Source organism: Vitis vinifera, chromosome 1, assembly GCF_030704535.1.
Source record: "Vitis vinifera cultivar Pinot Noir 40024 chromosome 1, ASM3070453v1".
Classification (NCBI taxonomy): domain Eukaryota; kingdom Viridiplantae; phylum Streptophyta; class Magnoliopsida; order Vitales; family Vitaceae; genus Vitis; species Vitis vinifera.
In genome coordinates, this window is record NC_081805.1 from 11,152,595 (window position 1) to 11,176,137 (window position 23,543).

The following is a 23,543-nucleotide window of genomic DNA, read 5'->3' on the forward strand; positions in this document are numbered from 1 at the left end:
GGTTTAAACTCTTTTGAAAACAATTTTTAGAGGAAGCAAAAAGAACTAAGTGAATTAATATATCGCAATCAATATACACAAAAAGGATTTTTAAGTTTCTAACTTGAAGTGATTAAAGAAAACAAAAGAAATGCTTACTTGGATCCACTTTTTGGCTACCCTTCATTAGCCATCAAGGAGCCTCATCCATAATGGTGTAAATTTGTTATTATTATTATTTTTTTTTTGTAAAATAAATTTTGACACAACTCAAAATGCTAATTTTAAAAAGCTTTTTCTAAAAAAGTGAGCTCTCAAAGATAAATAATTAAACATATATTATCCAATTTTAGCAAGAATACTAGATTTTAAGAATAATTGACATGCTTTCAAATATAAATAAGTAAAAACGAATTTTAACAAGGAAATCAAATATTAATGGCAAAAATCTAGTAGCATATCATATCAAAGACTTTACTAACAATAGATCTAAATCTTAAAAAAAAAAAAAATTCATTGAACAATGGTAAAAACATTCAATAGCATGTCAAATATCATGGATTTCACTAATAATAAATCTAAATCTTAAAAAATATAAAATAAAATAAATCATACTTTCAAATAACAATGACAAAAACACTCGATAACGTATCAAATATCATGGATTTAACTAATAATAAATCTAAATATAAATTTAAATCTAAATCTAAAAAAAAAAAAAATTATGCTTTCAAAGAACAATGGTAAAAACACTCAATAACATATTAAATATCATGAACTTAACTAATAATAAATCTAAATCTAAAAAACATGCTTTCAAACGACGATGACAAAAACACTCAATAGCATGCCAACTATCATGGACTTAACTAATAATAAATCTATATCTAAAAAATCATACCTTCAAAGAATAATAACAAAAAAACTCAATAGCATATCAAATATTATGAATTTAACTAATAATAAATCTAAATCTTAAAAAAAAAAAAAAATCATGCTTGCTCTCATATAAATGTTCCTCATCATCTAACTTAATCCCAATAACTTAGAGAAACAAAACAAGTAAGATCACGTAAGAATGTAGTTGGCAGGAGAAGGAGAGATGGATAGAAAGGGTAATTTTGGGACTTTGATGCTTTACTCTATTAGAGTACATGTTTAGATGATTATTTTTTCCAAAATGCATGTATGAAACTTCTTAAAAATGTTATTTAAAAAAAAAAATTGTGTATGAAAGCATGATTTTTCCTTTTTAAAAAATGGACAATTATGTTTTAAAGGTAGATGAACCTAATAATAGCTCTAAAAGCTGCGTATTTTGCATAATTGCTAATAAGGATAATGGTTCTGAAAGCTACATATTTTGCATAATTTCTAATAAGGACACGAGATATGATGGACAAAAGTACTCTTATCAAATGTCATGTGATCTACTGCCTAAACAACTCATACTTTCTTCTTTGCATCCCTCCACCTCTTTCAATGGAAGACTATCTTTTATTTCAATCCTTTGAAGATCCAAGTCTATATTATCTCCACCTTGTAAGCTCGACCACAACCGTCAGGAATCATCTTAGCCCTTCAATAGGTTATCTCGTTTGTAATTTGTTTTCAAATTTAACAACCCACTCAACCTATCAAGTTGTCTCCAATCTTCAATAGATTATCTCGTTGTAATTTGTTTTCAAATTTTAAAAAATTTAATATTATTAAAATAGATTATTATTTTTAAGATAAAATTAAAAATAAAATAAAATAATGATAAAGTTAATTTTTTGAATCTTTCCTTTGATTTCTAAATATTTTAAAAATAAATAGAAAAATTAAAATATTCAATTTGAAAACTAAAAATAATATTAACTTTTATAGGCTTACATTAAAAACGTAATGATTTTAAAAATTATTTTAAAAACTGAGGTTTCAAATTCATTTTTACTATCTCACATTTTAAAATTTAAAACAACGACTTGAGAACAGAAATTGCGTGGAGACGGTCATGGCTAAGCCTAAAGAGACGTGGTGGGCTTATCCGGAAGGACAAGGCAGCATGATTGTTCCCTGATGGGTCCTAATTAGCGTGCCCTGGTTGGATGGTGACGCCCCCATTTTTAGTCAATCATCGAAATCCTACTAACCCCGTCTTTGTCGTGTTCTGATTGTATTTAATATTTAGTGCCTTCCGCTTTCTAAATAAGTCCATCACGTGTCCCTGTCCAGTGTCCACATATTTCAAGTGCTCCTTCCATATGATTTTTTTAAAATAATTTTAAAAAATATAATGGGCACGAAAGTTTGACTGAAAAAGCTTTCAAAACAAAATATTCATTATTTAATAATGAAGTTAAATTATTTTTAATTTTTTAACTTAAAATTTATTATTTAATTTTTATTTTAAGTATTAAAATTATTTAATAAAATTGATTTAAATTTATTTTAAATCATCAATCCAATATATTTTCTCTCATTAATTTTAATATTTATATTTTAAGTATGGTAGATATATATCATAATAATTTTTATTTTAAAAAATAATTAGTTTCTATTACCTTACTGCATTTGGACTACGAAATCTTATTTTTTTACAAGATTTTTCCATTGGTTTGAAAGCTGTCTTTTTCTTATCATCTCACTTGGAAATCTCCATTTTCAACAAGATATTTTTCCTCACCTTTACATCCTATTTTCTCCCTCTATGCTCCACTTATTAAACATTTTTGTTATTTTAAAAAATATAATATTCATATTTAGTATTATTGTTGTAATTGGAATATTTAATACTTTAAAATAGAAATTCAAGTTTATAAAATATAAATTTTAAGTAATTATCTAAAAATAATTAACATTTCATACACTTTTTTTTATCAAAAGTATTACTCACTTTTAATAATATAAGTGTTACTTTTAATCATCCTAACTTTACATTTTACTCATGAGTATATAAAACTTAAATTATTTTTAAAGAGTTTTTATTTTATAATTATTTTTTCATGAGCATGTGAATGTGATTAGTTGGTATTCAAAATAGACAATTCTAGTATGTAACTCGAGAAAGAGATGGTTGAATAAAAACAATTCCATTTTGAATTCTATTCCTATCAAAGGGCGATATGAATATTCTATTAACATGTTAAAAGGGTCATATGATATATTTAGTGTGAAAGATGACCAACATTTGATAAATAAGAGGTTTCCAAGTTCATACCCAAGTACTTATTACTTCGTGGGTTGTAATTGCTATTTTATTAGGTGCAGGTATTGTAGTTGTTCAGAATCTATAAATCATTCTTACTAAGAAAATGAAAGCGTTCTAGTTTTTTTTACACATAGAATTTTTTATTTTCAAAATATTATACATATTTTTTAAAATCGAAACGCTTTTAAATGATTTATAAATATAATAATTTTAGTTTAAAAAGTAAATAAGAATGTTATCTTTCCAAAGAGTAATTTCAAATTTCAATTTGAATTCCTTAACATGGTCGTAGGTTTAGAAATAGTTTAAAAGAGGATATATTTTAATAAATAATTTCAAAATTATTGAAACCATACTGCAGCGACACAACAGATTTATGCTTTCTACGAGGAAGGAAAGGAGCATTTTACCCGAAAAGAAGAGGTGGGAGGGAAGAAAACGCGTGTGATATTATTAGGAAATGACCACACCGTGATACCCTGGAAAAGACCTTGAAAGGGGACCGAATGCCCCATATTTTAGAAGTTTCTTGGCATTGTGCCATTCTCGCTTCCAAGCTCACAAATATCTTATCGGTCTATCTCTATCGCCCTTATATATTACCACCCTTTCTCTCTGCTCTCAATTCTCTTCTTCTCCTCATCGCTCCCTCTGTATCGGATCGGGGTTCCATAGACTCTTAAGGTAATTGAGACATTTTCTCTTAATTGCTGTGATCTTCCTAGATTTTATGAACAAATGCTTTTACTGTTTGGTTGCTGAGAAATTGTATCGGAAAATAATGAAACCTTGCCTGTTTCCGAGATTAATTCTCCGTTTTTTTTTTTTTTTTTCTCTCTAAGAAAATTATTTTTCCTCCCTTTCTTAGCAACCAACGTTGCTTTACTTTTAACGCTTGGTACCTTATATTTTGAGAAATCGGTTGTATTAATATGACGCGATCTATTAGCGACAGTGAAAGGGGAGGATTGTGTTGGAGTATAGGATCAGGAGCTGTGGATCAATTTAAAAGTGACAATCTGATTATTGGATTTAATTCCGTGTATTGTTGCATGAATTTCTTGAGTTCGGTTCCAATTCTGCGCCATTTCTTTTCCATTTTATGACATAATTTTTCTTTTAATTATAGAAGCTTCGGAAAAAGTAATTTATGAGTATGTTTAATTGAATTTTTATCCTTTTTTTTTTCACTTTTCTTTTATTTATATCGTGCTTTTCGTGATTATCTTGACATTGAATTGAATTGTATGATATATTTCTATATGTTTTTTCTGAGTGTTTTTTTGTTTTAGTTACTACTTGCATAAACTACTAAAAAATTTTAGTTTATTAATTGTATGAGAGAGTTTTAAGAGCATACGGTATTTGACCAATTCATCACTGAAAATGATTTCTCATTTTATTTGGTTTGTTGACCTATTTATCTTATGTTATTTTCTTGTTGCAATTACCCTTCTATGGATCAGAACCAGAGGACAGCTCTTTTTGTGTTGTCTTATTTTCTTCCTTTAGGCATATTCATTTTCTTTTTGAACCTTATTGCAGCAAAGTTTGAACAATTAAGTGTTTGTTGCTGTCGAGTTGTTACTTAAAAACAACTTAATGCAATTTTATATGAGTTCCACATGCCAGGCTAATGTGTATATATACGATAAAGGAAGAGACAAAGTCGGAGCTGTTCCTTTTGGGAATGTGATGTTGACCTCTGGTCCTGTCAACATTGTGCTAATGTACATACTTTGTATATTCATGAATAATGATCATTTGTTCCACCTGGTATCAAGTCCTTAGTTGTATTTGTGTCATTAAGAATTAGGATCCTTAATGGTGATAGGTGTCTAGGGAATATCTACTTCCAGGTCTAGCATGAACTAATTTAGATATGGTGTTGTCATGGTGTACCCTGTCTTTTTCTGCAGCCATTACTGTACTATAGCCATTTTAAACCTTGTTAAATCTTTGGTCAGTATGACAGTAACAGCTACCCTTCTTTATATTTTTGTTTGAAAGATTACATTGGCATCATTAGTTGATGTTTGATTCCATTAGAATTGCATGAAATAAACTGCTAACCTTCTTTTTGTTCCTTTTCCTTGTTTGCTTAATCATTTCTGATATTGTGAATGGACATGCAAGTGTTATGGGTTGTTTGTTGCAAAATGAAAACTGAGAAGTTGTCTGGGAAAAGGAATCACTGCTTGGTTGGGAGCCTGTACAATAATGGGCTCTCTATGACAATGAAATAGTTTAAAAAATCCATCTTGTGTATGAATGAATATCTGTCTCCTGAATCAAATTCAGGTGCCAGCTTCTCAACATCACCTACTGAGAAGTTATTCCTTCTCATGGAGCTTTTTGTTTATTCTAAAAGAACTTAGAAAAGTTAATTATTCAGGATAGCTCATTTGAAAATATTTTGTGGTTTTTAAATTAGGGTGTCTTGGAAAGGCATATATATCAATTTTTCTGGACGTAATTTTCTGCTCCCAGATTAAAATGGCAATGAGCCAAATCCTTTTGTCAGTTTTCGTACTTGGTCTTTTTTCCAAGTCCAAAACAGCCAAAATCATGTAGTTGAAGAAAATCTATCTTGTATCTTGAAACATTTGAGTTTTTGAAGATTTGATCTATATTTTTATTTTTGTTTTAATAGGATGTTTATATTTTGCTTGGCTGTTTCTTTTCTATCTGAGATGAACTAGAAAGTGTTGTGCCAAGTCATTGATCTAGGGTTTGATATGGTTCCAATGGATAAAATGGCTTTAGGCCATTGTGATGGTGTTCTTGAATTGGGATGATAGTTTCTTTTTAGAATTCTAGGAATTTGCAAGCCATAGATATGAAAATGAACTCTAAGTAATATGAAATGCTGAAAGTAAAGAGATAAATGATAGAGAAAATGAAAACAATGATTTTTAATGTGGTTTGGCCCAACCCACCTACATCCACAACCCCTTAACTCCTCCACAAGCATTGAGGTTATCCACTAAATCCAAAGAGTCTTCTCAAGCATGACTTTTCTTATCCTCCTTTACATTGGATTTCTTAGGTTCTATTGAACCTTTACAAGATTGAAAATATTATAAACATACCTTCTACACAACCTCAAAAGAGTACAATGAGTAAAAAGTTTGGAGTGTATGATATACATTATGGGCTCAAATCCTACAAGCCTAAGCTTTTATGAAAATTAGTTGTCTAACATGGTATCAATGCCTTGTTTGACAAAAGTTCAAGTATTGGAACCCCACTACATGTTTATTTACCCACCTTATTAAGCCTAAAAGAGGTTGTTTATGGTTTTATTTATCTACGTGTTTGTGTGTACTTATGTGTCTATCCACATGCGGGTATGGAGTTGCTCTAACAAAAGGTACAGGAAAAGTCTCTTGAAGAGTAGGTGGACAGAAGTGTTTTTAATGAGAGCAAGCAAATTCAATCTAAGAGCTTTCTAGAAATTTTTAAAGAGGATATTCAATGGAGTACTAATGATATGCAAGGGTTTAGTAAGTAATAAATGTGTCTTAGGCTTCATATATATACCTTTTGGGATTAAACTAACTGTTAGACACAGGCTTCCCAGAAAGTGCCAATCATAAGGTCGACGAAATGAACTGTAGATAACCGTTGGACGGAAAACCTACTGATGAGTTCTACCACGTACACAATCACAGGCTTCCCAGACGGTGCCAATCATAAGGTCGACGAAATGAACTGTAGATAACCGTTGGACGGAAAACCTACTGATGAGTTCTACCACATACACAATAGGTCAACCACATGGTCGCCTACATGGTAGGCAGCAGCATTTTTCCATGATTTTCAAGTTTCAATAGGTCAACTAGGTTCAACCACACGAGTTGTAGCAGTGTTTTTGCTACCTCTTTAGGCTTCATTTTGAGATTTTTTTTAATACCCTAAAGCAATATTTAAAATCTCGTCTGAGAGTAGTATGACTTGATTGAGTTGTATCTACCTTGACCATACCCACTACTTGACTGAGTTGAGTTGATTATTTTGTTGACTCACAAAACAACTTGTTTGAATAAGAGAGATGGATGTGTAGTCTTAGAATGATTTGCATGACAATTTCAAGATGACTTGTAGACGATGCTGAGAGTAAGTGATCCAACTGATGAAGAAGGTGGTGATGTCAAAGTGAAGGGTGATGGAAAGGAGGGGAAGAAAAGCTGTGAAATGAAGAAGATTGCAAGGACAGAGAGAAAGAGAGGAGTATGTTTGGGTCTCTGGGATCCTTCATTTGCATCTTCATCCATGATTGATTTAATTCACACTTTGGTATTTGCATCTTCATTCATGGCTGATTCATCTTCAGTTTAAACTTTAGAGATGAAATGGAGAGACAAAATGGTATTTGTGTAGGGAATGAGAATGGGTATTTGGTCCTAAATGGGTAATGGTAGTAGGTATGTGATTGGAATTTAGTTTATGGATGATCAGTATCTGTTTTTAAATGGGCAATGGGTATTTGATGAAAATTTGCATTCATATAAAATGAGTAGGAGGTATATGGGCTTATATGAAATAAATGAGATATAAATATTGATATAAAAATTGGAAATGGATATAGGCATTAAAAAACATATTCATTTTTTAAATATGCTAATTCAATTAAAAATAAAACTAATAAAAAATTTTATTTGCAACTTTAAATGTTACATGAAGTAGAAGTTTATTTTATTTTATTATTTTTTTAGTTTATTCAATTGTATTTCTTTTTATGATATTTTTAGAATTTTTTGTGTTTTCAAACTAGCATATTTTGCATATCACTGAATACTGATTTGAGATGCAAACTAGCAACAGATTTGCGTTCAAAGTTTTGCATTTTTATTTTTAAGATTTGTGTTGAAAGGTTCCTGTATAGTTTTGTCTTCTTATTTTCAATATTTGTGTTGAAAGTTCTTGTATTATCTTGTTGTATTATCTTTGTGGAAAGACAATAGCCCCCCCATCAGGGCTATACAGCTCATCAAGTGTATATTAGATTGGATGATCTTCTCTACGGATGTACCTGATCTTCATAGCTTTCATTTACCTTGTAGAATCATTACAATGGGACAAGCTTTTTGTTGTATTCAAGTGGACCAGTCTAATGTAGCTATCAAAGAACAATTTGGAAAGTTTGATGAGGTGCTTGAACCTGGTTGCCATTGTTTGCCATGGTGTTTTGGGAGCCAGTTAGCTGGTCATCTTTCATTGCGTGTGCAGCAGCTAGATGTTCGATGTGAAACGAAAACTAAGGTTTGTTGCATTTTTACTTCAATAGTAACTGGATTTAGGCAAACTAAAGTCTGCTGATTTTGGCACCATTCTTTAACTTTCTTTAATTTTAAACAGCTTAGATGTGTATAGTGCAATTAATTAATGGATTCTGATTCATGGTATTTCTTCAGGATAATGTTTTTGTTACTGTTGTTGCATCTATTCAATATCGAGCCTTAGCAGAAAAGGCATCTGATGCTTTCTATAAGCTCAGCAACACCAGAGCACAGATCCAAGCCTACGTCTTTGATGGTATGGACCTGAATCTTAAGCTTGTAGCAAAATTTTCAAAACCTTAATCATGTTTTTTTTTTACTTGATCTGTTCTCTATAGACAATTGAGCATCCATCCATACCAAGCTCTAGCTATGTCCTGTCTAATTGAAAAAGATTGAATTTTCCATTGTTTCAGATTCTTGTGGTTTTGAGCTCAGTTATTTTTCGATAAAACCTTCTGAAAGACCTCTTAGAATTGCTCCTTAGCACAGAATTAACTTTCAGATTTCAAAATGAGTATATTGGGACAACCAGCATGAAGGAAAAATTGAGAACATCAATGCAACTAACTACAAAGTCCTAAAGATGTGATTGATTGGATTTGATCACAACTAATGGTTGTTTATACTAAGTTGTCACTCCTATAAATTACTTCAGAGGGCACTAGTTTTAGTCTACATATTTATTGTAATTATGGCTTGCTGGAGGAACTGTTTGCATAGTATTAATGCAGTTGTATTATTGCTTTAGTAATTAGAGCTAGTGTTCCAAAGTTAGACCTGGATTCAACCTTTGAACAGAAGAATGAAATAGCGAAAGCTGTGGAAGAGGAACTTGAAAAGGTATCTTGGTGTTCAGGTATCTTGGTTTGGCATTAATTTAAATTTATCATCTGATTTAACATTCTTTTGGTGATGCATAGGCAATGTCAGCTTATGGATTCGAGATAGTTCAAACACTTATTGTGGATATCGAACCAGATGAGCATGTGAAAAGAGCAATGAATGAGATAAATGCAGGTATTTTGTTCTTATGGTCACAGATTAGGAAAAAAAGGGCTGAATTATGTAATTTGTTCTTTGACTTATTCCCCCCAAAAGAAGAATTGACATGGCTTAATTTCCTTATACAACGATCCAATTATCTAAAATTTAACATCTGAAAGTTTTACCTGTTTCTTGTCCGTACATGCAAAGGAGCCTTTGGAAGGTGGAATGAGTCTGCTTTTTCAGATAAGCTGGCGAGAAGCCATTGCTTAATTTGAAACTTGTGATTGTGATCAATTTAAAGCTCTTCTCACATTTAATTCATATCATGTCAAGTTTGGCTCCCTACAAATATAAAGGCTTCATCTTGCATCAACCCACATTGGTCAACCAACATTCAGCTTATCCTTTGTCTATTAAATTGATTTATGGTTCTTTGCTGTAAAATAGCTTCAAGAATGAGGTTGGCTGCTACTGAGAAGGCCGAAGCTGAGAAGATATTGCAGATAAAGCGAGCTGAGGGAGATGCAGAATCCAAGTACCTGGCTGGGCTTGGCATAGCTCGGCAGCGCCAGGCCATTGTAGATGGGCTTAGGGACAGTGTTCTTGCCTTCTCTGTGAATGTGCCAGGGACTTCATCAAAGGATGTCATGGACATGATTCTGGTGACCCAGTACTTTGACACATTGAAGGATATAGGTGCATCCTCAAAGGCTTCGTCTGTTTTCATCCCACATGGGCCAGGTGCTGTGGGAGACATTGCTTCACAAATTAGGGTAGGTCTCCTTCAGGCTGAGACAGCAAAACATTAGCATTAAATTTAATCATTTAATCCCATGGCCCTTGTCTAGTTCCAATGGTATGCCTAAAGATTAGTGTGCTATACTGCTATTGTCTGAAGTTGCTTTTACATTGCTTTCTATTCTAGGTTGTAATTGAATACTGTAGGAGAAAATGTGTGTAAGTAGTAAATAATGGAGAAGGGTGATGTTCCATGCGGTTAGGGCATTGTGGTAAAGATGTTTATATAAATATGTTGGATTGGAAACCGGAATCCTTTGTGATGTAACTGTTGGGTTACTATTTGTTCTGACTATCGCAAGTGCCGCAATAGTCTGTTGAAAACAAATTAAATGCTGGATCTGTCTCAGGTTCTTGGCATTTCGCATATACCATATTGTTTTCTGAGTTTATATGGTTAGGGCCTATTAGTGGCTATTTGTCTCACGGATCAAAGCAATGACTTTAGTGCTGCACCGCAATTATACAATTTTTGTTTCTTTGACTGATTTGCATTAGACTCCAAAATTACAAAGTAAAAAATGGGAAGGAAATTTCATGAGATTGGGTGAATGGATTAAATTATTGAAATATTCACAAAAAGTTGCAAATTTTGCAGCGGCCGTTGCAATTCTGATTTAAACAAAAAGGCACAAGGTAATACTGCATCCAGCTTTTAACAGGCAGCGGTACCAAGCAGCATACCATACCATTCTTTATTGGGTTTGGGGAAAAGTGGCGACAAAGCAGTCCCGAAACGATTTGGCATGGGGAACTGCACACCATGCCTATATCGAAAACACAAATCTGATTTACATTTACAGTTGTACCCATCTGCATTGCATCCCTCCCCATTTTCCTCTCAAAGATGCCATTTAGCACAAGCACCAGATTAAGCACCTTTCATATTAAAACCTATTTTTGCAACGTTGGCTTACATGCCCCAATCTGATTTCATCTTCAATTTTGTCTGGATTTCGTGGTCACATTGTTATACCCACTAAAAATTCAATAGCGTGCCTTCTCCCTATAATCGTCTTCTCTGCAGATCTATCCATAGAGCAATTTTTCCAAAACTCTTTGGGCATGTAATACAAATGACTAAGCATTTCCAAACTAGTTCTAGAAAAATTTAAAGAAAAACACTGAAAAACAAAGAGAGAATTTAAAAAGTAATAATAAATAAATTTAACATTAATAAATTAATATTTTCTATAAAAATTAAATAATTTAATAATACATAAACTTATAATTAATTTTAATTATATATATTTTATAGTTTTTTTTTTCTAATAAACCAAACATATAAAATCATCTCTCGTTGTTTTTTTTTTCTCCCTACTTAGCCAGCTGATACATTTCCATCCATAGACACGGATTGCTGGATGTAAACATATTAACGGACGAGGACCTACGGTTGCCACACCAAGCTACCACCCCCATTGTCAAATATACCCCAAATGTCGCTTTTTAACCGAAAGGAAACCAGGAGCCTATTTGAGAATTATTTTTGTTTTAAAAAAAAAAAAAAAAAACTATCTTCCATAACATTTGATAACTTTTTGACAAACAAGTAATTTTCTAAATGATTGTCCTCAACATAAGATATTATCTGAAAACGTATTTTAATTGTTATAAAAAGATAAGAGGACCGTTTTTGAGGTTTCTAAATAGGCAAAACTCTCATTTCTAGGTTCCTAAAACTTCTTTGCATTCAAATGAGATCAGTTAGGAAAAGGGAATAAAAGGTTCAGCATTTAAGTATTCAAGCCAAAAAGGAAACAACACACTGTTGAACCAAAATTCATAAGAATTTTTTTGCTGAAAGTAAACTATCCTCCTTTAACATTGTGAAGGAGGATGATGAGCTTTGAACTCGAAAATGATGATCGTTGGTCCATTCCACCAGCAACAATTATTTTTTACAACCCATAACCACCAAATCCAAAGAAATAAATAGGGCCCCATTAATAGACCAAAAAAAGTTTCACCGGGAAAAAGGGAAACTGTCTAAAGGTCATTTCATTCTACCTACCTTATTGCTCTCTGCCATAAACAAGGCCAACCTTCCACATACACCAAGTTATGGGCTTAATCTATGGCTTTAGAGCCAAGGCCAGTCCAATCTTTGCACTTTTCTCAACCGCCCTGGCATCCACTTCTCCTGATATAGTGAAGAGGGATTTTGGGCGCCACTCATGCTGGATTAGAGCACTTACCTTTCCACTGTTATTAGCCCGAGCCTTCACCTTGGTTAAGGGGTCCAGGGCATGCTGTGTGCCAATGGTAAGAGTGTTTTCATTGGTAGAAAAGCAATGGCTCAGCTCCGCACCAACAGCTGTGTTAGTCAGTGGGCTTACAGTGTGGTAGTATGAAGCATTAAGTGTGTCACCCTTGTCATTCCTGCATTATCAATGAACCTCATCAAACAGAGGAAGCACATAAATACATACATATGCATGAGCATACAGAAACCATACAAATACTAACATAGTCCCACCCCATTCTTGTTCCTTTTTGACGATTTAATAGGATATTTGAATACTTCCATCCAGCATATACTTAAAGACTGTGTAACTATAACATTTTTTAGTTTTTGTTAAGATTATTTACTGGAGTACTTTTGATGTTTCCACACAGCCATTTTTTAACTTTTGTTAAAGATTATTATTTACTGGAGTACTTTTGATGTTTCCACCCAGCCAATATTTCAAAGACTAAGGCATAGATATTTCAAATAACCTTGATACAGAAAGAGTTTTATCCATTATCTGGACTGTAGAACGAGAGTGAATTAATTCTGGGCATTGAAATCACAAACATCAAACGGATCCATCCATGGTACCATAGAATTTTCCAAATAAAAAGTATTAAGCGAGGGCTAGGAAGGAAGCAATGAATGAATAAGATAAATTAAAAAATAAAATAAAAACATTTTTCCAGAAGGAACTACTCACAAAGTCAAGGCAGCAATGAGGTCAGCATTGGAGAAACCCAGGCCTGCATTGCATTTGGTGAAGTTCCCAGTGGCAGTGTCAAACGAGAGATCAGTCCCAAGAGAGAGAGTATTGTTCCCAACCACACCAGAGAAGTTCACAATTGGATTTGCAGTCAATCCAATGCTAGTGCTTATTCCAGCATACTCATGCAAGTACTGGAGTTCCACCTGTAAACACAGTCACCATAAATCAAATCAAAGGCGAGCCTTAAATGTCCATTTCTAAAAAAATATGATGTTCCAACATGATGAGATAAATTTGCACAAGGGCAAAGAAAACATGCCTCTATTCACTAGACAAACCAGTAATTCACAGAGAACAAGCTGCAAAGATGGGTAAGGATTGGAATGTTTCTTACCTTACCAGATCTCTGATCAGGAATGATAAAGCTAAATATCGTCTTGAGTCCAGGTGCAGGTTCATCAACAGTAATTGTCGTAAAAAGCTACACATTGGCATGAAAAATATTAGCCAAAACATCATAGCTAAATAATTAAGAAAAAACTGGCAAAGGTCATTTTGCCACATTTTTGCCTGCTGATCAGACCTCGGAAAATAAAACAATTTCAAACTCCTGAATAGTTGATTGTATCTGCAAGTTTTTCTTATACTTGTCGAGACACCACTATTCTCCAATGTTTTAAGCAAAATATAATGCATATGATAAAGATAAAAATATTTATTGGATCCAAAAACAAAAATGGGTAACCAGACAAGGCATTTTCATGGCTGACATAAAACCTAATATATAAGTCAGATGGTATCAAATTATGGAGTGACAGAAAAATAAAATCATTAAAATCATTGCCATCACTAATAAGCTTTTATTACTTACATTAGAGTTTGTATCGACTTTCACATCTGTTGTTATGTTCTTGTTCTTCAACTGGGTATTCACATCCGCAATAAAAAGCTCACCTTTCTTAGTTCCTGATGAAGTAATGGCCTGAAATTTGTGACTTGAAAGGTCAAAATCTAATATGCAAAGCTAAAATTAGAAGCATCCAATATCACTCACACAAAATTTATATTTGCAATACATTCTGATCTGTAAGGATATGAATATAAACTTTAAGTTATTACCAAAAAGCGCATGAATGGATACCATTTGTTTTAGAGGATATAGTTATATGCTATCTGCAGCTCAATGATTGAAGGTTGCTGTATCAGACACCTTGCCTCACCGCACAATGGTAGCCTTGTAATTAACATTTACCCAGTATAACACTTCAGAGTAAGAATGTTCATATATGTTCTACACTACTTCCCAAGCACCATGATAACGTTTCTAAATATAACAGTACATCAAGAAAACAAAGAAACCAAGCACAGCGTAACAAACCAGTGCAAAGTGGAAACAATGGTCATGCTGAATCAACCTTGCAAATGCTTAACACACTGGTAGCATATAATTAATAATGTGCCAACAAAATCAAAGAAAACCCAAACCGCACTAACCGTTTTTAACTTAAATATGACTGATTAATCTATGTGCCAAATAGAAGGAAAATCATATAGCTCAATGTCAGTATGTCCTAAGGAGCAAAAATAATAAAAAATAATAAAGAAAACGGAGAAAAATAGTGTTTGGTTAGCATTTTAAAGCCAATTTTCATACCTTTGAAAACAAAACAGGAACCATACATCTACAGACAAAAATCACTTTCACAAACCAATTTGCTTTCCTAGAGCCTACAGCTTGTGCAATTGAGCAACCTTCGCCTCAATTCCCACAGCCCACAACCCACCAAAAACTAGAAGAGACATCAAATTAAAAAATAAATAAAATAAAATAAAATAATCATCTGCAAGCCTTATCATATTCCAGATATACTCAATGATCAAATATCTTGAGAGAGAAATCAAAACTTCACCACAAAATTTCCAAATTTTGAGTACGACAAAAACACCACCATCTCAACTCTATTCCAACAAAACTTTAAGCAAAAGATTTTATTTTCTTTTATTTCCCACTATTTTCTCGGGAACATACAGACAGCAACACTCCATTGGGCTGCCAATAGAAGGAGAAAACGAAAGCCAAAACCTAAAATGAAATCGAAAGTGCACACATTTTCCATGGTTTTATCAAACCGAAAAATCAACTTAAATAACCCAAAGTCAACTATTGGCACAAATGAGGTGTATGTTTATTCCTTTAAAGATAAAGGACATAGCTTGCTACCATCACAAATCACTTCCCCTTCCTTCCCTCGATTTTCTAGCCAACCAAACAGAACTCTCAAGAAAAGAAACAAAATGAAATCAAAACCCCTAATTCCATCAACTGATTAAATCGAGAGAGGGACGTACGACTCCAGAGGATGTGTAAGTAGTAACAGTGAACTTGTGGTCACTCTGGTAATCCCTGTAGAGAAGATCTGAAATAACAAGAAGAAGAAGAAAAGCAACAACATCATATTCATGAGTAAGAAAAGAAAAAAGGGGAAAAAAAAAAAGCATAAGAATGAAGCAAAGATAAAAGAAACAGATGAATCACCTCTGGCTATCTTGCCAATGTCGGAGTAGAGACCTGGACCCTTTCCCATATTTTTTCCCGAGGAAATGGAGATCGACGAGAGAGAAAGTGAGGGAAAATAAGGAGTTGTTTCGAGCTCCTGGGCGAGAGACGAGGAAATATATACTGAAAACCCTAAAATAATATTTCTATTTTAGAATAATTTTGAAACGTTCGATCTTGAATGCGGTGAGAGATTCGCGAATCCTGACCGTTGATCGTAACATGACAGAAACAGATAGTATCGATAGTCGAGATCAATAGACTGTTTGGGCGTTTTCATTTTAACGCGTTATATAGTAGAACCCAGTTTTTAGTCTTAACGTGTTGTTATTTATTTATTTGGTTTTCATCCAAACGATCCACAATTGCTTAATAAAATATGTGAAAAAAAAAAATATCGAAATAGTTGATATTTTAAGATTAAGATTTTATTTGTAATTTTAATTATAAAACACATCTATACTAAATGAAGTGAAGAGAAAAAAAATTTTCAAATTATTTTAATTTTCATAAAAAAAAAATATATACATATATATATATATATATAGGAATATAAATTATTGTAAAATTGATTCTAAACTATATGATTTTCCAAATGTTCTTTTTCTATGTACATAAAAGGGTAAATGGAAGAAAAGTTATTATTCATTTTTAAAATATTTATAAAGGTTAATTTTTTTCAGGTTTTGATTAAATATACTTAATTCATTTGAAATTTTATTAAATGTATTCTTTATTTTAAATAAGAAGGAAGGTGGATAAAATTCAAAATAAGAATGATGAAAAATGTATTTAATAAAATTTCAACATGAGAATTAGATGCATTTAATTAAAAGCTCGGAGAAGTAAATAAAATTAATCATGTTTATAAATAAAAAAAAACCATTATGGAGTTGTTGACTATTTTACTATGATTTTTTATGTTAAAGATGAAATATTGAAAAAATGGAAAGTGAAAACAAAAATATAATTATAGATTTTATTATTCTGTTATTAATAAACCTAATGAAAATAGAAAACAAAATATAATCATTTTTTCCCACTTTCTTATATTTAAAAAAAATATAATTGTCAATTTTTTTAAAATTTTATGAGAGAATAATAATATATCTATGGAGCATAGTAAATTTTGAAATCTATGGATTTTTTTATTGTATATTTTTTAAAATTGTTTTTTATTCTTTAATTTAAAAATGTAATCAAATATATTTATTTTTTCTTTTTGTTTTTAAAAACAGGTAAAAACAATTGTTATTTATTTTTTTTAAATTGTTCTTTATTTTTAAAAATTATTTCCAAAGAATAACGATAGAAATTTAAAAAAAATAAAAAACACACCAAATTGTTTTTAAATGACACCACACAAGAGGCTCTACATTTATGCTTTTGAATGGGTTTAAGGGGTACACGTTGCATCTCCTCTATTAACTTCAATTTTTAATATGACACACCTACTACAATTTCAATAGGAAGAATAAGACAATGAAACGATGTCGTTTTCAGCATTGATATGTTAGCGGCCTAACTTTGGAGGCGGCTGGGCCACGTCAGGGTTGAACATCGAAGGATGCCACCAAAGCAACCTTAAATTTCGAATATGCCAATAATATTATCTTCTCACGTGCTTACACACTCTAGCCGCAAGAAGCCAATCATATTTATTAAGAATTAAGCTATAAGAATTAAGCTAATTCTTTTAAAGTATTTATAAAAAAAATAAAATAAAATGGTCTTATATAAATTTTTTTATATTTATTATTATAAAGAAAAAGGATATATTAAATGATATAAAAAGGAATAAAACTCGTTTCTTAAGCTTATTATTATTTTTTTATATATAATTTTGTTTGATTAAATAGATTTAAGATTTTTTTTATAAAAAAATTCCTACTTATTTTATAGTATGTGACTCATTGTTAATAAAACTAAAATTATTTAATTTATTTTTTATAAATAAAAATTTAAAACATTAAATAATTTTTTTTTAAAAAAAAGAAAAAGTATGTTTTGATTCACTAATTTGAAAGAATATAGAAAAAAGAATCTCAACTTTTATAAATCAATTTTATTTTCATCTATTTAAAAATATTTTAAGATGCACTTTTTCAAAAGTAAAATATTTACTTCTTGAAATGATTTTTCATTGTTAATTTTTTTTAGTGTGAGAATAGATTAAAATAAGAAATTTTTAAAAATTAAAAATATAATTAATTTTTTTTAAAATTAAAACTAAAAATATAAAAATAAAATATTAACTTTCACTTTGTTAAAGTACAATTTCATTTAGAGAGAAAAGTTTGAATTTGGTTTTATTTACAAGGAGATATTTTTATTATTTTTATTGAAAACAAGATTTTATTTATTTATTTGTTTTTAAAGTATCAACTAAACATCTATTTAGGAAAAGTGGTTTTATCAAAGCATTTTTCACTGGGTTAAATACAAAAGGAAGATTTCAATTCAATTTTTGTTATGAAGATGATTTCTTCACAACTTTTATTTACAAAAATATTTATAATCTAATTTTCTATAAAAAAAAATATTTTTAATAAAAACTACATTTCAAAATTATTTACAAAAGAAACTTCAATTCCTTTTTTTTATTTACCAAAAATGATTTTTTATTCAATTTTATAAACAAAAAAAATTATTCTTGTTTGGTTTAAGGAAAGAACTTTTAGATTTATATTAAAACTTTGCAAGAAAATTTTCAAATTTATTGTTAAAAAAAGGTTTCCAATTTATTTAAATATAAACATTAGAAAAGATTTTATCTTTATTTTGTTAAAAAGAATTTTTCAATTTCATTTTATTTATTTATTTTTACTTTTATTAAGAAAGAAATGATATTATAACTTTATTTAAAAAAAAAGTTTTTTATTTTCTTTGAGAAGATAGGAATTATACAATTTTATTTAAAAAAGTTTTTATCATTTTATTTACAAAGATTTTGTAGTTTTATTTAGAAAAAGTATTTATATAGTTTTTATTTAAAAAAAAAGGAATTTTACAAATTTTATTTCAAAAAATGCTTTTATACTTTTTATTTGGAAAAGTAATTTTACAAATCTTGCAGTTTTATTATTTTATTTTATTTTAAAAAGGCATTTTAGTTTATTAAAAAAAAAAAACTCGTTTTTACAAAGACTCTACAGTTTTATCTTCCTTAAAAGACATGATTCTAAATTTTGGTAACTAAAAATAAAACTATGCAGAATAAATATGTATGGATGCAAATAAAATAAATGTGACATAAAATAAATAATAGAAACCAACTACATATCATTCATCTATACAATAAATAAGAATACTAAAAGGGAAAGTAAAATGGACAACTAATCAATATTCTAAAATAAATATTTACAAACAAAAAATAACAAAAGATAATTAAAATGAAATAGAAAGGGAGAAATAAAAAGTAAACAAATGAAAGGGGAAGAAGAATGTACCAAGTTCAATTAATGCTCCCCATAGCTTCTTAGTGAAGCTCTAATAATACTCTAATAAATACAAAACAATGCACTCTCTCACCCAATAATACAAAATAGAAAAAAAATGGAGAACAATCCTCCCTAAGTCGTCCACCTTCTCCTCCAAGCCTTTAGGTTCTGTACCCATCAATGAGAAAATCCAACCCTCCACGTGGCTGCATCTCCTAACTTCTTTCAAAAAATTTCATGAATAAGCCCATGCATAAAAAATAAAAAGACAAGCCCATTATCAATAATCTGATGTGTGCCTAAGCTTAAAAGAATTAAATTAAAACCCAACAAGTTTAAGCCCAATATTACTAGAGAACAAGTTCAGTTAATTAAATAAGACCCAACAAGACTTAAGCTCAATATCACTATAAAGCAAACTCAAAACATGCATCCAAGAACCAAATAACATGACCCACTAACAAATTCAAAATCCATAGACCATTACTATAGAGATCAATGGAAAAGGTTACCTATATCTCCAAATGAAATCTAGAAGCGAGGAAGGGTGGCCATAAAGCAGTAATGGTGAGTGATGGGAGCGATGATGTGTGATTGGTAAGGTGACAACCAATGATGGCACATGGTGGAGTTGTTGGTAGTGTGGATTGTGTTGCAGTGGTGCATGCATGGTGTAGATCTGGTGGTGTGGCCACACTAGTTGCAGTAAGGATGACAGGTTGTGGTGGGACTTTTCTCATAATTTAAAAATGTTATGCTTAAATTATTGTAGTAGAAGAAGTTATTACAAATATATGGTAGTTTTTGCCACCTAGAAGAGAGGGTGAATGGATAAATTTTTTTTAAAACCAAAATCATCTTTTCAAATTTCAAAAGGGAACTCGTCTCTTGAAAAGACGATTTCAAAAAAATTTCAAAAGGGAAATCGTCTTTTCAAGAGGCGAGTTCCCATGAAAATATATATATATATATTTTTAAATTCCCAAATAAAAAAAAATTCCTCAAGGAACTCGTCTCTTGAAGAGACGAGTTCCCATGAAAAAAAAATGTTTTTTTTTTTAAATTCCTAAATTATAAAAAAAAAAAAAAAAAAAAAAAAAAGGCGAGTTCCCATGAAAAAAATTCCCCAATTAAAAAAAAAAAAATTACTCAAGATTTTTTTTTAAAATTCCCAAAAAAAAAAAAAAAAAACAATTCCTCAAGGGAACTCGTCTATTCAAGAGATGAGTTCCCATGAAAAAAATATATTTAAAAAAAAAATTCCCAAATTATAAAAAATAAAAAATAAAAAAAAAATCTTCAAGGGAACTCGTCTCTTTCGTCTCTTCAAGAGACGAGTTCCCATGAAAAAAAAATATATTTTTTTAAAAATTCCCAAATTATAAAAAAAAAAATAATAAATTTCTCAAGGGAATTCGTCTCTTGAAAAAAAATATTTATATATATATATATATATATATATATATATATATATATATATATATATATATATTTTTTTAAAAAATTCCCAAATTATATTAAAAAAAAAAAACAATTCTTCAAGGGAACTCGTCTCTTGAAGAGACAAGTTCCCATGAAAAAAAAATATTTTTTTAAAAAAAAATTCCCAAATTATAAATAAATAAAATAAAATAAAAATTCCTCAATGGAACTCGTCTCTGGAAGAGACGAGTTCCCATGAAAAAACAAAAAAAAAATTATTTTTTATAAATGAAAGTCATTTCTTCTACGTACCATCAAATGGTGTGTTATCTCACAAAAACAGGGCAAATCGACCTTCTTAGTAGTCAACTAGCCACGCGATATAGCTGTCAGGTGGCGCTAAAGTCCGAACATTTGATCGACAAGGAGGCACATCAGGAGTCATCAAATGCAAGAGAATAATAGCAGTTATTGTGTCCGACAGAGAAATATCCATTTACAGTCGATTCGCTCCAACCACCTGTGGAAATCCCATATGATTTGAGTGGTGATTTATAGGCAGATTGAGGCCCTAATAAGGCCCCAATTGTGGTAGAAATTATGGTGATTTGTATGATTTTATTTATTTTTCCATATTTTTAGTTTTTTTTTTTTCCATATTTTGCTCTTTGTGTACATGTTAAATAGAGACTCAATTATATAAAATACATACGATTGAATATACAATTAAATGATTCTTAGTTTCTTCATGGTATTAGAACACAAATTGCTCCAAAACCCTAATCAATTCATGGTTGCCCAAAAAGGACACAACCATGAGTCCAGTCAGTTGGCAACCCAAGAAAGAGAGTCGGAGATAAACTCCTCCATGGGCTCAGCCAGTGCATTCGACAACTTCCCACTCCATCTTACCGTTGAAAAATTGAACGGTAAGAATTACAGAGAGTGGGCACAGACAATCAAGTTTGTTATTGACAGAAAGGGAAATCTAAGGTTTCTTATTGGCGAGACTCGACGACCACCTCTGATCGATGCAACAACATCCCATAAATGGTTGTCTGATAACTCCTTCATCACCTCATGCTTGATCAACTCCATGAAGCCAGCCATTGGAAAAATGTATATGTTCCTCCCGACGGCAAATGATGTGTGGGATGTGATACGGGAAACATATTCTGATGCTGAGAATGCTTCCCAAATCTTCAAACTCAAGATGCCGCTCTAGCAGATGACGTAAGGAGATAGGGAAGTTACGGAATACTACACCGAGATGCTGGGTTTGTGGCAAGATCTCGATCTCAGTTGCGAAGAGAAATGAGAGTGCACGGGTGACAGAGTGCGCGCTTCAAGAAGAAGATGGATAACGAGAAAGTTTTCAAGTTTCTAGCGGGGCTAAACCGCAAGCTTGACGACGTTAAGAGCAGAGTTCTCAATCACCAGTCGTTGCCCTCCATCCGAGAGGTCTTCTCTGAGGTGCAACGTGAGGAGAGCAAAAAGAAAGTAATGTTGCAAGAACATCTCACTTTTGGGCTCGAGGCTTCAGCACTTGTAACCCATGGGCCTCACATTGGATCTGGCCCAAGACAGTCTAAGATGACTTGTTGTGAGCATTGTAAGAAGATGGGCCACACTAAAAACACTTGCTAGACTTTACATGCAAACCCGTAGATTGGAAGCCTAGACAACCCAATAAAGCCCATAGTCATCAAGCCTCCACCGAAACCCATGCAGACAAAACACCCACAGAAAATCATCAATCAGCTTCCAGTGTGGGGTTTAATTCCAACCAACTTGCGAAATTATAAGAGTTTTTTTTTTTCTAATTTCCAAGCCTCTAGTCAATTTTATACTACTCTGTCCTCTAGTTCTTTAACTTACAAAGGTAAATTTTTTACCACACTTGGCACCACGTCTCATATTACTCCTTGGATTATTAACTCTGGTGCATCCAGTCATATGACTGATGCTCATCATTTATTTTCTACATACTCTCTTTGTGCCGGTAATTTAAAAGTAAAAATTACAGATGGTACTTTATCCCCAGTTGCTGGCAAATGGAGTATTCGTATTTCTGAGTCCATTACTCTCAACCCCGTTCTACATGTTCCTAATTTATTTTGCAATTTGCTATCCATTAGACAGTTAACCAAATAGTCTAATTGCTCAGCTAAATTCCTACCATCTCGTTGTGTTTTTCAGGACCTATCATCTAGGAAATCGATTAGCAGTGCTAAGGAACGTGATGGGCTATATTACTTCGATGAAACTAATATGCGTGGATAGTGTCCTCCTACTATTTGTAATTCTGCATCTAGTCCTAGGGAAATTGAACTTTTGTTATGGCATAAAAGGATGGGTCATCCTAGTTTTCAGTATTTGCAACATTTATTTCCTTCACTATGTTCAAAGAAAGCTTCATGAGATTTTCAGTGTGAAGTGTGTGAACTTGCCAAACACCATCATGCATCTTTTCTTAAATCCAAGTATAAACCATCCATACCATTCACTTTAATTCATTGTGATCTATGAGGACCCTCACGTATCCCTAATAGGACATATAAAAAATGGTTTATTACTTTTATTGATGATCACACTGGCCTGTGTTGGGTATATTTATTGACTAATGAAATTGAGGTTCGATCAGTCCTTATGAACTTTCACTCTATGATACAAACTCAGTTTCACACCAAAATTAAAATTCTTCGTATTGATAATGGTATTGAGTATTTCAATCACTCATTGAGCATTTATTTACAAGAAAATGGTATTATCCATCAAAGTTCTTGCGTTGACACCCCTCAGCAAAATGAGGTTGCAAAACGGAAAAATAGCCATATTCTTAAAGTTGCTTGTGCCTTGTTGTTTATCTCTCACATGCCCTCACAATTTTGGGGTGACTCCATTTTGACAGCCACATACCTTATTAACCGAATGTCTAGT

The 23,543-nt window shown here is 31.5% G+C and overlaps 2 protein-coding genes across 2 annotated transcripts; one reads left to right on the forward strand and one right to left on the reverse strand.

The window, feature by feature from the left end:
- Window positions 1-3,524: 3,524 nt before the first annotated feature.
- LOC100253479 (hypersensitive-induced response protein 2) lies at window positions 3,525-10,611 on the forward strand. Its single transcript, XM_002276481.5, has 6 exons — window positions 3,525-3,856; window positions 8,239-8,437; window positions 8,590-8,710; window positions 9,206-9,297; window positions 9,378-9,474; window positions 9,892-10,611. Exons 2-6 carry the CDS (start codon window positions 8,249-8,251, stop codon window positions 10,251-10,253), a joined length of 861 nt encoding a protein of 286 aa, XP_002276517.1. The 5' UTR covers window positions 3,525-3,856; window positions 8,239-8,248; the 3' UTR covers window positions 10,254-10,611.
- Window positions 10,612-12,013: 1,402 nt separating this feature from the next.
- Window positions 12,014-16,018, reverse strand: LOC100248362 (mitochondrial outer membrane protein porin of 36 kDa). The gene is made up of 6 exons (XM_002276600.4): window positions 15,721-16,018; window positions 15,534-15,601; window positions 14,056-14,166; window positions 13,579-13,665; window positions 13,179-13,387; window positions 12,014-12,624 (listed from the first exon to the last, which is right to left on the reverse strand). Exons 1-6 carry the CDS (start codon window positions 15,767-15,769, stop codon window positions 12,318-12,320), a joined length of 831 nt encoding a protein of 276 aa, XP_002276636.1. The 5' UTR covers window positions 15,770-16,018; the 3' UTR covers window positions 12,014-12,317.
- Window positions 16,019-23,543: the final 7,525 nt, after the last annotated feature.

What these genes read in the sequence shown, in the direction of transcription:
- LOC100253479 (XM_002276481.5), top strand. Translation starts at nt 8,249, where the DNA reads ATGGGACAAGCTTTTTGTTGTATTCAAGTGGACCAGTCTAATGTAGCT. An exon ending in GATGTGAAACGAAAACTAAG is followed by an intron (nt 8,438 to 8,589) that starts GTTTGTTGCATT and finishes GTATTTCTTCAG; the next exon opens with GATAATGTTTTTGTTACTGT. An exon ending in TGGAAGAGGAACTTGAAAAG is followed by an intron (nt 9,298 to 9,377) that starts GTATCTTGGTGT and finishes GGTGATGCATAG; the next exon opens with GCAATGTCAGCTTATGGATT.
- LOC100248362 (XM_002276600.4), bottom strand. Translation starts at nt 15,769, where the DNA reads ATGGGAAAGGGTCCAGGTCTCTACTCCGACATTGGCAAGATAGCCAGA. An exon ending in CTTACACATCCTCTGGAGTC is followed by an intron (nt 14,167 to 15,533) that starts GTACGTCCCTCT and finishes CACAAATTTCAG; the next exon opens with GCCATTACTTCATCAGGAAC. An exon ending in CTGATCAGAGATCTGGTAAG is followed by an intron (nt 13,388 to 13,578) that starts GTAAGAAACATT and finishes CTGTGTTTACAG; the next exon opens with GTGGAACTCCAGTACTTGCA.